General features: G+C 51.5%; 2 protein-coding genes across 2 annotated transcripts; one reads left to right on the top strand and one right to left on the bottom strand.

Annotated features, from left to right (window-relative positions):
• The first annotated feature begins 7617 nt into the window (after positions 1-7617).
• On the top strand, positions 7618-10674 carry LOC117859706 (pectinesterase/pectinesterase inhibitor). The gene is made up of 3 exons (XM_034742872.2): positions 7618-9152; positions 9264-9424; positions 9496-10674. Exons 1-3 carry the CDS (start codon positions 8005-8007, stop codon positions 10194-10196), a joined length of 2010 nt encoding a protein of 669 aa, XP_034598763.1. The 5' UTR covers positions 7618-8004; the 3' UTR covers positions 10197-10674.
• Positions 10675-10721: 47 nt separating this feature from the next.
• LOC117859707 (pectinesterase) lies at positions 10722-17065 on the bottom strand. Its single transcript, XM_034742873.2, has 2 exons — positions 15968-17065; positions 10722-11683 (listed from the first exon to the last, which is right to left on the bottom strand). The coding sequence occupies exons 1-2, from the start codon at positions 16926-16928 to the stop codon at positions 10944-10946; spliced, it is 1701 nt and encodes a 566-aa protein (XP_034598764.1). The 5' UTR covers positions 16929-17065; the 3' UTR covers positions 10722-10943.
• Between the last annotated feature and the right edge of the window lie 230 nt (positions 17066-17295).

Below are 17295 nucleotides of genomic sequence, written 5' to 3'. Positions count from 1 at the left end.
ATTAATTTTTAGTTCGGATTATATTGGATGTTTAGATACCAATTAGAAGGACTAAACGTGAACTAATTATAAAACTAATTGCATAAGTCGTGACTAATTCGCGAGTTGAATCTATTAAACTTAATTAATTTATGATTAGCACATATTTACTGTAGCATCATATGGGGCCTGTTTGGTTTGAGTTGCTTATTATAAGCAACTTAAAGTTGCTTATTGGAGTTGCTTATTTTTAGTTCAACTGTTTGGATACCCTTGCTTATAAGCATTAAATGAGGTGGATATTGTCATGTTTGCCCCTAATCATTGAGAGAGGAAGGGAGGGCAACCAGGCATTCAATGAAGACAAGAGGTGTAAAGTGCATCGGGAAGTCCCCATAAGCAACCATAAGCAATCCAAGAGTTGCAGCCTGTTCGCTGGGCTTCTGCTGCTGCGCTGGGCTTCTTCCGGCTGAAGCCACAAGCAGCAGCTAGCAGCTGCGCTGCAGCCGCTAGCAGCAGAAGCCAGCAGCGGCAGCCACAACTAGCGCTGCCGAACGGGGCCTTGCTTATTTGCTTATAATAAGCAACCCCATAAGCAACCTCATAAGCAAGAGTGATTGGTTTCATAAGCAACTTATTTGCTTATTTTAAGTTGTTTATGCATAAGCATGTGAAACCAAACAGGCCCATGATCAAATCATGGACTAATTACGTTTAATAGATTATCTTACGAATTAGCCTTCATTTATACAATTAGTTTTGTAATTAATTTATATTTAATACTTCTAATTAGTATCTAAATGTTTAATGTGACGGGGATTAAACCCCGAAGTAAACAGGACCAACTGCAGGTCTTTTTCTCCCCAAGGAATATTTTGTTAGCTTCCTGTCGCCTGATTAGTTTTCCTCATGCATATCTAGCACGACACATTAAGTGCGTCATCTTTCAAAACTGCTAGATCCTCCACTACGATGTGATGGTTGGGCTGGTAAGTTCATAATGAAGGCTATCAGGCTATGCGTCAAAAAGGGCTCGATTTGAAGACTGGAAAACCATTTCAATTCAGGATAAGCGCAGGCGTAAAATAACCCAAATATTCAGGTGAGACTTGCATGTCCTTTGCTGGCAGGTTACGCGCGGCGAAGGGGCTCCGCGAAGGTCGCTCTCAGGTGGGTCCACACGGCCGACCACAGCTGTGCCCCTCACGATCCGCTGCGAATCACGCAATCAGGCGCGTCCCAAACCCAAACCAACCCCCCAAAAAAAACATCACCAATTTTTCCGGATACCCAAGAGAGAACGTCTGCCGCGATGCCGATGCGCTCTGCTCTGGTTTGGTTTCTCTGCTTATTTTTAGCACCAGTCACATTAAATGTTTGATACTAATTATAAGTATTAAACATAGACAATTTATAAAACTTATTACATAAGTGAAGCCGTGAAGGCTAAACGGTGAGACGAATCTATTAAGCTTAATTAGTCCATGATTCGATAATGTGTTGCTACAGTAAATATTTGCTAATGATGGATTAATTAGGCTTAATAGATTCGTCTCACCGTTTAGTCTCCACTTATGTAATGGGTTTTGTAAATAGTTTACGTTTAATACTCCTAATTAGTATCTAAACATTTGACGTGATACGTGCTAAAAATAAGCAGTGATCCACACCTCCACCACACGTGTTGCTCATGCACGCGTCCATAATGACCAGTGGCACGTATAATATTTCATACAGTACTGTATTTGCGTATGCATGGAACGTTCTCGATTCAGCAGTGCATTATTGACCCTTACCAACGCGACAGACGCAGCAGTTTCAGATCCCTCGGAAGAAAATGCAGTAGTTCAGAGGGTGGATCTTGCCCTAGAGTTTGGCACGTGCGATCGTATCGAATGTTTGATACTAATTAAAAAGTATTAAATATAGAGTATTGATAAAAATAATTACATAAATGAGAGGTAATTCGTGAGACGAATCCATTAAACCTAATTAATTCATGATTAGCACATGTTTACTGTAGCATCACATGTGCTAAATATATGCTAATTATGCTTAATGGATTAGTCTCGCGGATTAGCCCTCATTTATACAATTATTTTTATTATTAACCGATATTTAATACTCCTAGCCCTTGTTTAGTTCACCCCCAATTCCCAACTTTGGCACTATGCAAAAAAGAAGATTCCCCATCACATCAAACTTGCGGTACATGCATGGAGTACTAAATGTAGACGAAATTAAAAACTAATTGCACAGTTTTATTGTACTTTGCGAGACGAATCTTTTGAGCCTAATTAGTCAATGTTTGGACAATAATTCACAAATACAAACGAAATGCTACTTTGTGCTACAGTGCTGGTACAGTAATTTTTGCACTCCAAATTTTAGCAACTACACAAGACCCTAATAACATCCGAGGTGACCCGGACCAAAAGTAGCAGACACCCGCTAGTTCATGTGTTTGTTTCGGCAACAGCGGCTGGCCGGGGTTGTGCAGTGCTTCGCCATTTCTTTCGCAACAGGCTCCATCATCTTTAGCATCTTTTTTTGTATCGACGCCGATGCCTCGCTTGTGCGTTGATGTGATGTGATATGGAGGAGTATCGAGATGTCTTCCAACCGGAGAGCGACGCAAACAGTCCGAAAACGACAATTTTCCCGCGCGTGAGTGTAATTTGCCCAGAGAAAATTCAAGGCCTAGAATGCTCATCGCTTGAGTAATCAGCTGCTACGTTAATCAGCTGCAGGAAAACAAAATCCTTTTCCGAATAGCTTGAGTAAAGAAATATGCGATTGGCGACTAAAAGTAAGTTTACGAGTTCAAAATCCTAATTTCAACGAAATCCAGATTTTCCAATGTTAAGCTGAGAGTTGGACCCGGGATTTTTGAAACTTGACCAAAGTATTTTATTTATAAGATTATAATTTCATGGGACTGGGTGTCACTACTAAGAAATGGACCTTTCGTCCACGCATTAGTGCCGGTTATTTTTTGACCCGATACTAATGCTCACATTAGTACCGGGTCTAACGGATAGTACCTAAAGAGCCTTAAGGCACATTAGTACTGGATGGAGCTTTCACCCGGTACTAATGGATGAGCTTATCCATCCCCCCGCTACCCGGCCGCTTCTTATCCATCCGCCTCCCCCCTCCTCTATCTCTCTCTCCTCTCTCTCTCTCTCTCTCTCTCAGCACCCCTTCCTCTCCTCCTCTGCCTCCTTTCCCCTCTCCCCTTCCCTCGCCCTTACTAACCGTGAGGAGCAGCGGCGGGGTGAGGTGAGGCGGCGGTGGCGACGGCGGGAGCGGCGGCGGTAGCAAGAGCCGTCGGGGCTGAGGGAGGAGGCTGCGGGGTGGGGGCGGGGGGTGGCGGTCGTGGGAGGGAGGGGGTGGCGAGAGGACGGGAGCCAGCGGCTGGGCGGGAGCCGGCGGGAGGGGGGGCGCTGGCGGGGGCCGGGGGGGCCGGGATTTCATTTTTAATACCCTTTAGTACCAGTTATTTCAACCGGTACTAAAGGTCTCCCCTTAATACCGAACTATCAATATCAGTTGCGCAACCGGTACTAAAGGAGGTTCCCAACCGGTACTGATGGGGCTTTCTCCGGTAGTGTGTCCATTATTAGTTCTAATGCTTCCTCTCTTAATCCTTAAATGCTTAGGTCTAATCGTCCGCCATCCTTCACTCTCCACTAGATGATATCATTACACTACCTTCCTTGTATCGTCTTGCCTATCCCTCCCTACCCATCCGAACAACAATTTTACAGCATTGATAAGCCATAGGGTCCGCGTGAATGTGATATGATGAACTCCATCATAACATGACTCTATCTTTCATTTTCATTAGTGAAGATGCATGCAAACGTTGATCAGATATAAGCCAAAGGGGGAAAATAGCATGGAATGGCCGGTGCCACGAGAACCTGGATACCAACTACCCCAAGATGCAAGATTTGCACTTGCACAGCTAGGATTCAGCAGAGGTCATCGTTTGTCCACGTGGGACTTGCTTAGCTACACGTCGTTTTCACAGGCGAGTCGATTGATAGCGTGTTGGACAGAACAATAGAACAACCAGGCCCAACAGGCCTACGATCTGGGTTGGGCTCAATGACAGGCCTAAAATTGTCATCTGGCTAACGGCTCACGTCTTTCTCAAAAAAAAAAAAGGGGGCTAACGAGCTCACGTCCTGCTTGTTCTGGAAAAGATTTGCCTGGTCCAGCCAGCCGTCCAGGGCGGCACTCCCAGGTGCCTGATTTGCTTGTTCTGGAGAAGCTTGTTCGTTCTAAAACGCGCAAAATTAAACGTTCAAAAAAAAACGCGCAAAATTTTACTACAAGCAAACAGAGGCAATTGTTGTTACAGGCAAGAAACGGGAACTTTTACCAGTAGATGCTCGGTTTGTGAATTATGCTTTCCAATTGGGAGTGACTCCCTGACAATCGAGTAATTTTCCGTATTGTCTCAGTCGATTTTTTTTAGCCAATAAGGAAAAAGATACGTAGCACTGTCCAGCATAATTGGGATTTGAGTGATGAGACAACCAAAATCAGTCGGTTTTGGTAGTTGACCAGCAGCAACAAAAAATCGAGTGAAAACATACATTGGAACAATCGAAAAACAGCCGAGCTATCAAAACAAACACACTCGCTAGTTGCCGGCTTGCGGACCAGATTGCCGTAGGAGAAAACCTGAAACTCATTGAAGCTTTCCCTTGCTTCAAACATTTGTGAACCATTTTGCACGTATGTTCAATGAATTAACATTATATTTACAACAGGGTATTCAAAATAGCTTTTCACATACAGATATTCACACAACAAAACATGACATGCTACTGCTTAAGGATTGACAGGACTGACACAATGACACAGACAAAATACAAGATCGCTATTTAAGAACACAGAAGGATACAAAAAACTAAATACAACCAAATTAAAACATACTTTCGGCATACAAAACATTACAAATTCTTCTGCTAATCTGTTGTGGTCCAAAGAAATGGCACTCTGCACAGCATTAACAACTTCAAAAAGAATTTTGGAAAAAATAAAGACAACAAATACAGAAAAATGTGAAGACATGTCAATGAAAAAAATGCTCAAGCACTTCGTTTGACAAAACCTGATGATTGCGCCCCGACGGGAGCACGATGGAGCTCAGATTTGCTTCCATGGCCAGAGAGCTCGACATGGCGCGAGATCTTGAGCCCAGCGGCGGAGGACGGGCTCAGGGTGGTGGCCGCGGTGCTCGACCTGGAGGGATGGTGGCGACGAAGAGCCCGATGGTGGCGGCAGCGCTCGAGCCTGAGAGAGGGCAACAACGGCAGAGGAGAGCCTTTGGGAGGGCGGCAGCGCTCGAGCGAAGAGTGGCGCCAGGGCTAGTGGCGGAGTCGCGCTCAGGGGTCGGAGATCGGTCGGCGGTCGTGCTCAGGAGCGGAAGACGGAGATAGAGGGATTTTTTTTGTTTTTTAGCTTTTTTTTTTAATTCCCACAAATAAGCTCCTCGTGGAAACATTTCTAAACCTGGACCCTTAGTTTGGCGCTATTGACGTCAATCTTACATGTCTCGGTGCCAGAGGGTTTGACGCTAAGGTCGTTGCGCCGTCGGTGACGTGAATGCTGATATGGCAGTGTCGATGGCGCCAAGCTTGGCGCCGTAGATCTTGACGTCGAGCTGTTACCCGCTCTTAGCGTTTTGAATGAAACATGTATAATTATTACGAGAGCTATGGTTTAGCTGGTTAGGACGTGCGCATCTTATCCAAGGTTTAGGTTCGAATATAGATTTCCATTTAGCACTAACACGACGGGTCGGCCCAAGCACGACACGAAGAAGCACGGTCCAGGAACGGCCCGGCCCGACACTCATCATGCCAGTGCCTGGCACGGCCCGTAGGTAGTGCCGGGCCTGGGCTGGCAATCTGGCCCGCAGTGCCGGTACGGGCATGGCACGAAAATTGGGCCGGCACTATACTGACCCGAATCGTATGAACCGTTGGATGTTTGATATTCTTCCTAAGCTGTTGGATGTACTCGATTGAAAAACCTTAGAATAAAAACACTCATCCCAGCCTCCCATCCCTCCCCGCGCCACTATCGCTCTTCTCGCTCGCGCCGGCGCCGCTCTCTCTCGCTCGCGGAGGCAGCCCCGACGCCGCTCTCTCTCGCTCGCGGTGCGGCCCCCCGCGGGCGAGCCCCCTCAGCAACTGGTGCCGCGGCGATGACGGAGCGGGTCGCGGTCGGCGCAGGCACGTCGGGCTACCGTGCTCGACAGCACGGCACGGCTAACCGCCCATAGGGCCGTGCCAGGACCGAGATGTCGACACGGCGGTACTACATGGCACGGCACGGCTAAGCCACCGTGTCGCATAGTGATGTGCCGCGCCGAGCCCGTGCCAGTGCCGTGCCGTACGACCCGGTTGGCCATGTATAGGTTCGAATCTTAGTACTGAATATTTCTTGCTGCATTTTATTTTTTTTTCTCCCTCCCTCCGCGAGCGAGGCAACGAAAGAAAGCAACACAGATGCATCTCCAGTTAACAGCCGCCCCAGTTGAGAGTTTGACACATAGCAGTATTATATTATATTTGTGCAATACTTAGCTAGTTAGCTTGGACCCGAATCTGAGACATACATGGACGTACTGAAAATTTGTTGCAGCCTTGTTCCTGCAGTGAAGGAATCTGCAGTCTGAATTTCAACGTATCTGGATTGCTGCAATGCCGAGTGCTAATTAAGCACTAAAATATAAATATAATTAAGCACTAAAATACCGAAAGGTACTATGCATGCGCGTGCACTAAAAAATATATATACAGCTCTAGCTGCACATGAACAACAGATTTAAGAGAGTATAAAAAAAACCTGCCAGTAGGGAATCACATGTTACCGCTAGCCTTCTTGGAAGCTTGCTGCTGAATAAAAATTCGGGCAGGAAATGCACAAGTTGCGTGTCGCTTGCGTGGACAGTAATCTCGTGGCAAACATCAGTATAGTCATGCACAAGTTGCCGCGCTCGGGTAGGGAGAGAGAAAAAAAATAAAATGTAGAAAAAAAGATTCAATGCTAGGGTTTGATCCTAGACTTTTGGGATAAGGTGCACATATCCTAATCAGCTAAATTATAGTGTGGTTTGTTGCATGCTTCTCGTAATAATTATACATACTTCATTCAAAACGTCAGGAGCTATGGGATAACAGCTCGGCGCTAAGATCTACGACGCCAAGCTTGGCGTCAAGATCTACAGCGCCAAGCTCCATCGACACCGATACCAAGCCTCCTGCCATGTCAGCACCCACGTCACCGACGGTGTAACTACCTTGGTGCCAAGTTCTCTGGCGTCGAGACGTGTAAGCTTGACGCTGCCAAAGTCAGATTTGGAAATATTTCCGTCGAGAAGGAAAAAAAAAACAAAAAAGTCGGCCCGGCGGGATTGCGCGGCGCTGCGGCCTCGACGAGACCGGAGGCAGCAGAGGGGCGGTCCGGCGGTGGAGAAGGCCGTGTTGTTTCTCTCGCTCGACGGAAACAATCGACGGGATATGATGGGCCATATTCCCACATATGGGCCTTGCGTGTCCGCTTTGTGGGCTACGTGCGACAGGGATTGGAGACAAAAAAATCGACTGACGACGCAAAAGGATTTTTACTCGAGTAACGGTTAGGAATTCCGTTTCCAATTTTAACAATTATTGCATGTAAAGTGATGTTATCAGTTTTATTCTTTTTACATACGTGTGATGCCAATTTGTGAATTATGTTTTTCTTCATTTTAAAACTTTCTTGCAATGTGTGATGTCATTAGTTTTTATTCTTTTCGCACATGCAATTGGTGGAACTTTTAACCAACTCCCAAATTAACCAGACTTCCTCAAATCTCTCAGCGCCGTTGTTTCTCTAGAACGACATCGAAACGAGGCCACCTTTCTTCACTCGGTTGCTCTTTCTTCGTCCTCTCTGCCTTTCACCAGGTAAGGGCAGAGGGAGAGAGAAGAAAGGGGGAGGGGGTAAAAGCCGTCGACCATGTCGACGGCATTCTCGGACTTCGGCCCGCTCACGGAGCGGCGCCGCGTCGAGAAGCAGCGGCAGCAGCGCAGGCGCGTCATGGTTGCCGCTGGCGGCGCGTCGGTGGTCCTTATCCTCATTGTCATGGGAGGCGCTGCCGTCGCGTACAATGCTAGCGTCCAGGACGACGACGCCTCGTCATCGTCCACCTCCTCGCCCTCCTCCCCGTCCGGCGGCGGTTCGGGGTCGAGCCTGCTCAGCGTGTCCAAGAGCGTCAAGATGATGTGCGCGCAGACCGACTACAGGGACGCCTGCGAGAAGAGCCTGTCCAAGGCCGTGAACGCCAGCGCGTCGTCCCCCAAGGACATCGTCCGCGCCGCCGTGGCCGTGATCGGGGACGCCGTCGGGAAGGCGTTCGACCGGTCGGCGCTGGCCACGGGCGACGACCCGCGCGTGAAGGCCGCCGTCGCGGACTGCAAGGAGATCTACCAGAACGCCAAGGACGACCTCGCGCGCACGCTCCGCGGCATCGACGCCGGCGGCCTGGACGAGGTCACCAGGCGCGGGTACGAGCTCCGCGTCTGGCTCAGCGCGGTGATCGCGCACATGGAGACGTGCATCGACGGGTTCCCCGAAGGGGGCCTGAAGAAGAACATGACCAGCGCGATGGAGTCCGGGAAGGAGCTCACCAGCAACGCGCTGGCCATCATCGAGAAGGCCTCGTCGTTTCTGGCCGCGCTCCACATCACGGGGGCGGCCAGCCACCGGAGGCTGTTCAGCATCACCGAAGAAGAACATGTGGAGAAGCAGCCCAAAGTCAACTATTCGGGCACTTTCCATGGCGAGCGCGACGACAGCCCGGCGCCCGCCAGCCGGAGGTTATTCAGCTTCACCGAAGAAGAAGACATGGAAAAGCAGCCCAAAGTCAATTACTCGGGCACTTTCCACGGCGAGCGCGGCGACAGCCCGGCGCCCGAGAGCCGGAGACTGCTCAGCATCGAGGAAGACGCCCCGCCGTGGGTGAACGGGCAAGAGAGGAGGCTGCTCAAGGGCAACAACTTCCAGGGCAGGCTCACGCCCAGCGTGGTGGTCGCCAAGGACGGCAGCGGCAAGTTCAAGACCATCAACGACGCGCTCAAAGCCATGCCGGCGAAGTACACCGGAAGGTGCCGGCGCACGCGCACGCGCGTGCATCCATTCATCCATGCTCTTTAATTTTCTCCAGCTACGGAGAAGCTTGGGCATCCGCCAATGACCCTTCTGCTTTCTCGTGACAGGTACCTGATCTACGTGAAGGAGGGGGTGTACGAGGAGTACGTGACGATCACCAAGGCGATGGCGAACGTGACCATGTACGGCGACGGCGCCATGAAGACCATCATCACCGGCAGCAGGAACTTCGCCGACGGACTCACCACCTACAAAACCGCGACCTTCAGTAAGAAGAAGCGGCCCCCGTTTTGCATACGTACGCGTGGCCTCAATCGCTGACACACGATTTGAACGCAGATGCGCAGGGCGACGGCTTCATCGCCATCGCGCTGGGGTTCCGCAACACCGCCGGCGCGGCGAAGCACCAGGCGGTGGCGCTGCTGGTGCAGTCGGACCGGTCCATCTTCCTCAACTGCCGCATGGACGCGTACCAGGACACGCTGTACGCGCACTCCAAGGCTCAGTTCTACCGCAACTGCGTCATCTCGGGCACCATCGACTTCGTCTTCGGCGACGCGGCCGCCGTGTTCCAGAACTGCATCCTCGTCCTCCGGCGGCCCATGGACAACCAGCAGAACATCGCCACGGCGCAGGGCCGCGCCGACGGTCGCGAGAGCACGGGCTTCGTGTTCCAGTACTGCCGCTTCACCGCCGAGTCGGCGCTCAGGGACGCGTCCCGCCCCGCCATCCGCAGCTACCTCGCCCGGCCCTGGCGCGAGTTCTCGCGCACGCTCATCATGGAGTCCGAGATCCCCGCGTTCATCGACAAGGCCGGGTACTTGCCGTGGAACGGCGACTTCGGGCTCAAGACGCTGTGGTACGCCGAGTACGCGAACCGGGGGCCCGGCGCCGACACCGCCGGCCGCGTCAACTGGCCCGGGTACAAGAAGGTGATCGCCAAGGAGGAGGCCGCCAAGTTCACCGTGCAGAACTTCCTGCACGCCGAGCCGTGGCTCAAGCCCGCCGGCGCACCGGTGAAGTACGGCTTCTGGGCGTGAGGGCATTCTCCTGGCGCGCATGCATCTGACTCCGACGAGACCACCAGAGAGGTGCGTTGTTCAGTGACGGAAGCAGAGGAGATCATCTGACGATGGTCATGGCCGGTTACCAAACGTTGTGCTGTTCAACTGTTGGAAGCGTGCTGGTGAATTGGTGATCCATGGACGAGACGATCGGACGAAGGCGCTGCGACACTGACCATAATCCTTGTACATTGTATGACTTGTATGTTTTGATTTGGGTACTGTACATGTATTGATGTATCAGATTTTGTTTTCAGTGTACCATATTATGAGTTGCAAAAGCAGAAAAGAGGGTAGGTGATATCTACGGGCCGAAGGACTAATTTTGCTGATACATGAATGTAAATGTTACAAACATCAGAACTTTACAGGTTGTAGCATGATATTTGGGATTTCGTTGTGAATTACCAATGCATTCAGGCCATTTCAGTCTTCAGATGTTCAGAGGAATTGGCCATTTCAGTTTTGACTTTTCTGTGTGTAGAATAGCACAGCTGCACAGGAATCTAAAGCATTTGGAACATATGAGAATTAAACAGGTCGATGTACCGCTGATCTCAGCCCCTGTTCTCATTGTTGTGTTTAAAACAACAACCCCAATCAACAACTGATTCATCCACTCACCATTCTTTCGTACATTTCCCTCCACAGACATCATGTAGTATGCTGACGATCGATATAGTACTAAATCTAGAGCTTGCACCATGACGTGCTGAAGCCGAATCAAGACGTGAGGCCGGCGGTGTACTTGACGCCGGTGGGTGGCAACCACATGTTGCCCTCGATGAACTGCGCGACGGTGAAGTTGCCGGCCTCGGCTGGGCTGGTCATGACGTGGAACCCGGGCCACCTGACCCGCGCGCCCACGCCGGCGCCGGGGCCAGTGTTCATGTACTCCCCGTAGTAGAGCGTGTCGAGCGCGAACTCGCCGTCCCACGCGAGCCACCCCTCGGGCCGCACCACGCCGCCGATGTACGACTGCATGAACACCACCCGGGAGTACTGCTTCCACGGTCGGCCGAGGTACGTCTGCGTCGGGAAGGCGGCGGTCCCGTTCCCGGTGTCGTTGCCGGCGCTGCCGGCGGCGGCGGCGAGGAGCTCGTCGTGTGCGGAGACGTTGCAGAACTGGAAGGCGAATCCCGTGGTCATGTTGGCGTCGAGGCGGCCCTGCGCGGTGACGGAGTTCTTCTGTGCGGGCAGCGGGAGGCGCGCGAGGAGGAGGCAGCCCTGGAACACGGCGGCGGCGTTGCCGAAGACGAAGTCGACGGTTCCCGTGACGCGGCACTCGCGGTAGAACTGGCGGAGGGAGTGCGCGTACAGCGTGTCCTGGTACCCCTCGAAGGCGCAGCGGTAGAAGACGGAGAGGTCCGAGTCGCACCGCAGCGCCACCGCCTGGTGCTTCGCCGGCCCCGCCGTGTTCTCGAACGTCAGGTCCCGCGCGATGAAGCCCTTGCCGTTCACGGCTGCAAAACAGAAACAAGCAGGCGCGAGAAACTGGTCAGATTCGCGTCAGACTAGTGGTTTCCTGAGAAGTACAGTAAGCAGGTCAAAAGATTTATCAGGAGTCTCCACGCATGCATGTGGTCGGCACCAGGCCCCGGCTCGGGGGAGGCAGTCCGACCGCCGGGGGCCACGCAGCTGGAGGACCAGGATCAGATAGGTAACTAAGTTCATATAATTTTCTATTAAGCATTTGAATATCCGTCACAAAACAGCTCAAGTCGTAGGTAGCTCCCCTTCTGGTCCTATTCTACGTAACCTGATCCATCGAGCGGAGGGTAGGCCGCAGGCGATGTTTCGTTTGATCGTTTCCTGCCGCTGCGACCCTACCTGCTCATCGACGTGCTCCGACTGAGGAGAGGAGACGTCCGCGCCGATCTGATTGGCTCCTCACCCGGTGATGTAGCGATCGACAATGGTAAGGACACCGATCCGATTCGGTCGTCATAATATGCAACGCACTGATTGATTAGTATTTCTAATTTTTTTCTTATTTATTTTTTTATGCACTATACTTATACCGATTGTGTTAGGGTTAAAATTTCTAATTTAAAGTCGTAGATTGCTACTGAATGTCTCCATTGCATATCGGATTCTCTTAACTACATTGTAGCATGAGCCGAAAGAAATTTCTCCAAATTGAAACTATTGAAAAATTATTTGAGATCAACTATATTACAAGGAAGATTGAATGGCTTGGCTATGTGCAGCACTGAGAAGAATGTTTTGGATGATATTAATCTTGATTTTGTTCTTGAAGATTTTGCATCGAGAAATGTCCGAAGATAGTTTTTTACAAAGCATTGAAGCATTATATTTTTATTTGAGGTAATCATAATGGTTATTTTTAGTTTTTGTTGTTACACTATTGTTATGTTTTACGAGCTATACATATATTGCAAAGTAATTTTTATTATTCGTACTATATACTTTAATTTTGATATTTAAAATTAGTTCAACGGGTCTTATCTTTATGTTTACCCAGGACCCTTAAAATTATAGAGGCGGCTCTGGTCGGCACCTGGGCCTGCCCCTCGACCCTCCATCGGGATTGGTTGTGTGCACGTATGGATACAAGTTGCTCCGAGCTGCTGTTTGGTCTGCTGCACAGCTAGCACTCCGGCAGTTTTTCTCCTCTGCACGCTTCCCCAAGCAGCTCATTCTTGCACCGCGCGAGCATGGCTCGCTGGAAACGGCTGATTCTCACGTTTCCCTGGAGCCTGGCTGTGGGAGCATCTTTGCCCGCCGAGAGCGTGGCTGGAGGAGACAACCAAACTAGCACTACGAGCGTGATTGGTGGTGGTGCGTGCCTCGGACCACGATGGTAGGATGGTGCAGGCTCAAAGCAACCATGATACACTTATGCAGGTAGTTATGATTGGTTATTTTTTCTTTTGATCCTGTATGAGATGAGATTTTGTTTGGATGCGTGCAAGTATCAAAGTTCTAGGTAATTGACACAGCCTATGCACCGTGCATGCACCCCCTGGCTCGCGAGGGAAGGGAAATTTATGCGGACGAATGGATGCGGGATGGGAGGGGACAAGTGAACGAGACGGTGCAGGTATATAGTGCGGGTGACGGAACCAAACTAGGTTCAAGTGCACGAAACGGTGCTTGATAATTTCCAGGATACCCCCTTCCCGCTACCAATCACGACGTACCTGCATCTGGCGAGCCTGGTTCACCTGCGTGCAGGAACCAATCAGGCCCGAAGTCTCGTTTGTTTGATCACGGAAACAAAGCGGGCCCACAGGTCATATGGATAAGGACGTCACTGAGTTCGGTCATGCAGTGCAACATGTGACTAGTGCTGCTGACAGCAATCAGGTCGTACTAATCTAAGCACATTCCAGCTGGTTGCCTGGCCGCCAACCACCAGCGAATGGGCAAATGATCCATCGATCCTGTGCATGCGACGCCGATGTTTCGGCACGGCACTTGGCACACCACTCCACCAGCCTGCTGGTAAACGAGACGGCAAAGGGCAGCACGGACTCACGGCAGAAACCAGAGAGCGCCGAGGCTGGACCGACGAATCCCAGCCGAGACTGGGACGTGGATAAAGCAGCACCGGCACATGCTAATCCGAAGGCTTCTTTCTTCCGGAACTGGGCGCCCCAGAAAGCACAAGGTACACTGCAGTAGTATATCTGGCCAGCATCACCGCCACTGCACACTCCAGTCTGCACCGCCGCATCGGCATCTTTCTCCTGCCGATCGAATCAGTGTCGGTGAGGTGAGGCCGGGTCCTGTAGGTGCTGGATCGATCCCCGGCTCGCAAAAGGGTCGCGAGATGACGTGACGATCCTCCTCACTAGTCACCCACCAGACCACGGCCCGGGCTTCTGCTTTCCTAAATTCTGCTCGTCCAGTCGTCCCCCCTAAGATTCACAGACCGGCTCGCGGCAAGGCGAATCCCTGGTGCCCTTCTCGTCAGATGGTAGCACCGCCGCGTGCCAGCGCGTGCCGGTGCGGTGCCCGTGCCGGTGCGCGGCGCATGGATGGTGGTGGGGTGGGGTTGCCGGGTGTGCACTGGTTCTTGACCGGAGTCAGAGATCTCCCGGCAATGGCCCACACGCCAAGCCAGCCCCAGGTGCATGGCATATAGCCATAGATGCATCTCAGGTTGGCAACCACCCAAAATCCTGATGCAGTTTTTAATGCGGCACGTTGCGTATTTAAGGCGAGGGAGGAGGAAGTGAGGTGGGAGATGGATATGGATGTCTGGAAATCCAAATTATTCGAATTCTAAAAACATCAATATGGATATCTACGTATTCATTTTAATATGGATGTAATATAGATGTTAAATGATGTATCCGGATTCGATTTTCAGTATTTTTCTCTATCCGGTTCCAAATTCGTATTCGACAAAAATGTGAAATATCCGACATTATCCGTATCCGCGAAGAATAAAGTACCCAATGCAGCCATCTAAAATTTATTTATATTACTAAATACTAATTACTAATGATGTTAATTTTAATATTGCCACACCATTAAACTATAAAAAAATTTATCTATGTACTTATTATTATTAAAATATATTTATATACTTATGAAAATACTTATTTTATATTTATTTTAATATGTTTAATTATTTATTAATATATATGTTATTTTAAATAAGATACTATTACGTACTATGCTCATAATTTACTCCCTACTTGTAACATGATTTTGATCAATTACAAAACCATCGATAAATAAAATTAATACTCGTTATGACGCTATGTTATAAGGCGAGTAAGTATCCGTATACGAATCCGAATTCGAACTATTCATTTTGTATTCGTATTTGATAATATTCGTATTCGTATCCGAATTCGAATTAAAATGTGGTAAATAGTGCTATCCAAATTCGATTCCATGCGTATCACATCCGAATCATCCTCAGGGAGTTGAATGTACTTCACACTTGCTACTTGTCTTGGAGGCACGTTGTATGGCACACTGTACAAGCATGCGTGCGTGTTCGTGGAATCTTCCGGGCCCGCCACAGTGCCACACTTGCAATGAAGTGCAGCACGGGAACAGTGCGTTCCAGCCCGTGTGTAAGACGGCGCCGGGAGCCCAGGCCAGGACTGACTCGAGTGACACCGCAACCACAGCTACCGTCAAGCCCATGCTAGCAGGCTAGGATCCCCTAACCATATGTCGCTCGATCCACGATTGGTACCGCAGCAGTGCAGCACAGTCGGTGGTCGGCACCACCCTCGGTTGGATTTCCCATCCCCGAGCTACACTGCTCGCCAGTGATCACTGACATGATACCATGCCTGACGCGCACCGTACGGTCGGTCGTCGTAGCCATACCGCAGTCCAATGATGGCGCCTTGACCATCTTACGTACGCCGGCAGAGGTCGCGCCCTCTCGTATACATAACTAAGATAGATGATAATGTTAGCTTAGACTCTTAGTGAGCTTATCCCAGCAGGCGAATGTAATCTAGCTTAGCAGAGCTAACTGCTAAGCAACTTTAGTGCTCCCATTGGTAATTTCGTAGGCCTACCAAGAAACTAGTGCAATCCAGTTCGTAGTCTTGGCTTTGACCGTGCACTTGCGTATTCAATTTCATGCATGGACCTCAACACGATCCTCTACTCCTACGACGTGCTACCTGCAATCAAGTCTCTTGAGCCTGTTTGAATGACCTGTCTACGTTTCAATTTGTCTCCGCCGTGGTCGGGTATTCACGAGATTTGGAGCAGAATGGAAAGGGCAGAGTGGGACGCGCACTCACCGACGGTGGCGCTGCGGTAGGTCGTGTAGCCGTCGACGTAGTTCCGGTGGCCGGAGATGACCGTGGCGCCCATGCCGTCGCCGACCAGCATCAGGTTCCACTTCTTCTTCTTGATGTCCACCGTCTCCTTGTACACCCCCTTCTTCACGTAGATCACGTACCGCGCCGCGCTCTGCGACGGCGCCGCCTCCACGGCCGCGCTCACCGTCGTGTAGTTTCCGCTCCCGTCCTGCGCCACCACCGCGTCCACCGGCAGGCCCCCGGGCCCCACCGGCATCTGCAGCAGCAGCCGCTCCCTCGCGCGCAGCCACCGCGGGGACGCCCGGGCGGCGCCGAGGCCGCGGCGGGAGGGCGACGACGACGAGGCAGCAGCGTCCGCCGCGGCGACCTGGCCGAGGCCGTCGGCGAGGAGCGACGTGACGGCCTCGAGCCCAGTGGCGACGAGCGAGCCGAGCACCGAGCCGGTGTCGTCCAGGCCCTCCTTGCAGGTGTCCTGGTTCCCGAGCGCGCCGCTCAGCCAGGACCGGAGGTCGGACCGGGCGTCGCCGGTGCCGAGTCTTCCCCCGGCCGCCCCGGCGCCGGCGGGGCTGTAGTCCGACGACGCCGAGGTGGCGGACATGGACCACGACAGCTCGTCGGAGGAGAGGTCGAGGAGGTCGAGGCAGTCGGCGACGGCGGAGGAGAGGCGGAGGTCGCCGCCGCCGAAGATGCCGCCGATGGGGAACGACGAGATGATGTCCGCCACGCTCCTGATCGCGCCCAGCGTCTCGCGTAGCGTGGAGACGAGCCCGGCCGAGATGCCCGTCTCCCCTGCCTTCGCCGCCGGTGGCGCGGGCTCGCGCTGCCGCGGCGCCGGCGACGGTGTCATGGGGTGCGCATTGGCGAGGGGGAGCACTAGCAGCAGCAGGGAGGAGAGCGCGAGGAGGAGAAGCGCTGTGGCGCGCGGATACGCCGACGCCATGGGTCGCTCTAGCTCGCGAGTGAAGTGTTGCAGATGTGTGTTCTGCTCGGAGGCATGGCCGGCGGGTCTATATAAGCACAGTTGACCGCGCTTTGCGCGCTAATCGAACGGCAAATCACGACGGTGGGGAGATGACGGCGAGTCGGTGATGGGTGGGAGGAGAACATGGCGGCGTCGGGGGTTTGGACAGGGTGTCCCTGGAGACGGTACCCAAACCGAGCAGTACAGGTACAGGCAACTGTTTTGTGCGACCAACAGTTTTGGTATGCGCGGTATCTCTGAACAGGGCAATAAGGTTGTCAGGACAGGAAACGGAGTTAGCCGTGCAAGAAAGAGGCTTTGGAGGCTTGCTCCATGGGCTAGCACT

Source organism: Setaria viridis, chromosome 6 (genome assembly GCF_005286985.2).
Source record: "Setaria viridis chromosome 6, Setaria_viridis_v4.0, whole genome shotgun sequence".
In the NCBI taxonomy this organism is placed as follows: Eukaryota; Viridiplantae; Streptophyta; class Magnoliopsida; order Poales; family Poaceae; genus Setaria; species Setaria viridis.
This window is presented reverse-complemented; position numbering and strand designations above follow the sequence as displayed.

Excerpts from the sequence above, each read along its gene's own strand:
- LOC117859707 (XM_034742873.2), bottom strand. The coding sequence starts at position 16,928 with ATGGCGTCGGCGTATCCGCGCGCCACAGCGCTTCTCCTCCTCGCGCTC. Across the intron at positions 11,684-15,967 it reads CTACCGCAGCGCCACCGTCG|CCGTGAACGGCAAGGGCTTC; the intron begins GTGAGTGCGCGT and ends TCTGTTTTGCAG.
- LOC117859706 (XM_034742872.2), top strand. The coding sequence starts at position 8,005 with ATGTCGACGGCATTCTCGGACTTCGGCCCGCTCACGGAGCGGCGCCGC. Across the intron at positions 9,153-9,263 it reads CCGGCGAAGTACACCGGAAG|GTACCTGATCTACGTGAAGG; the intron begins GTGCCGGCGCAC and ends TTCTCGTGACAG. Across the intron at positions 9,425-9,495 it reads CTACAAAACCGCGACCTTCA|ATGCGCAGGGCGACGGCTTC; the intron begins GTAAGAAGAAGC and ends ATTTGAACGCAG.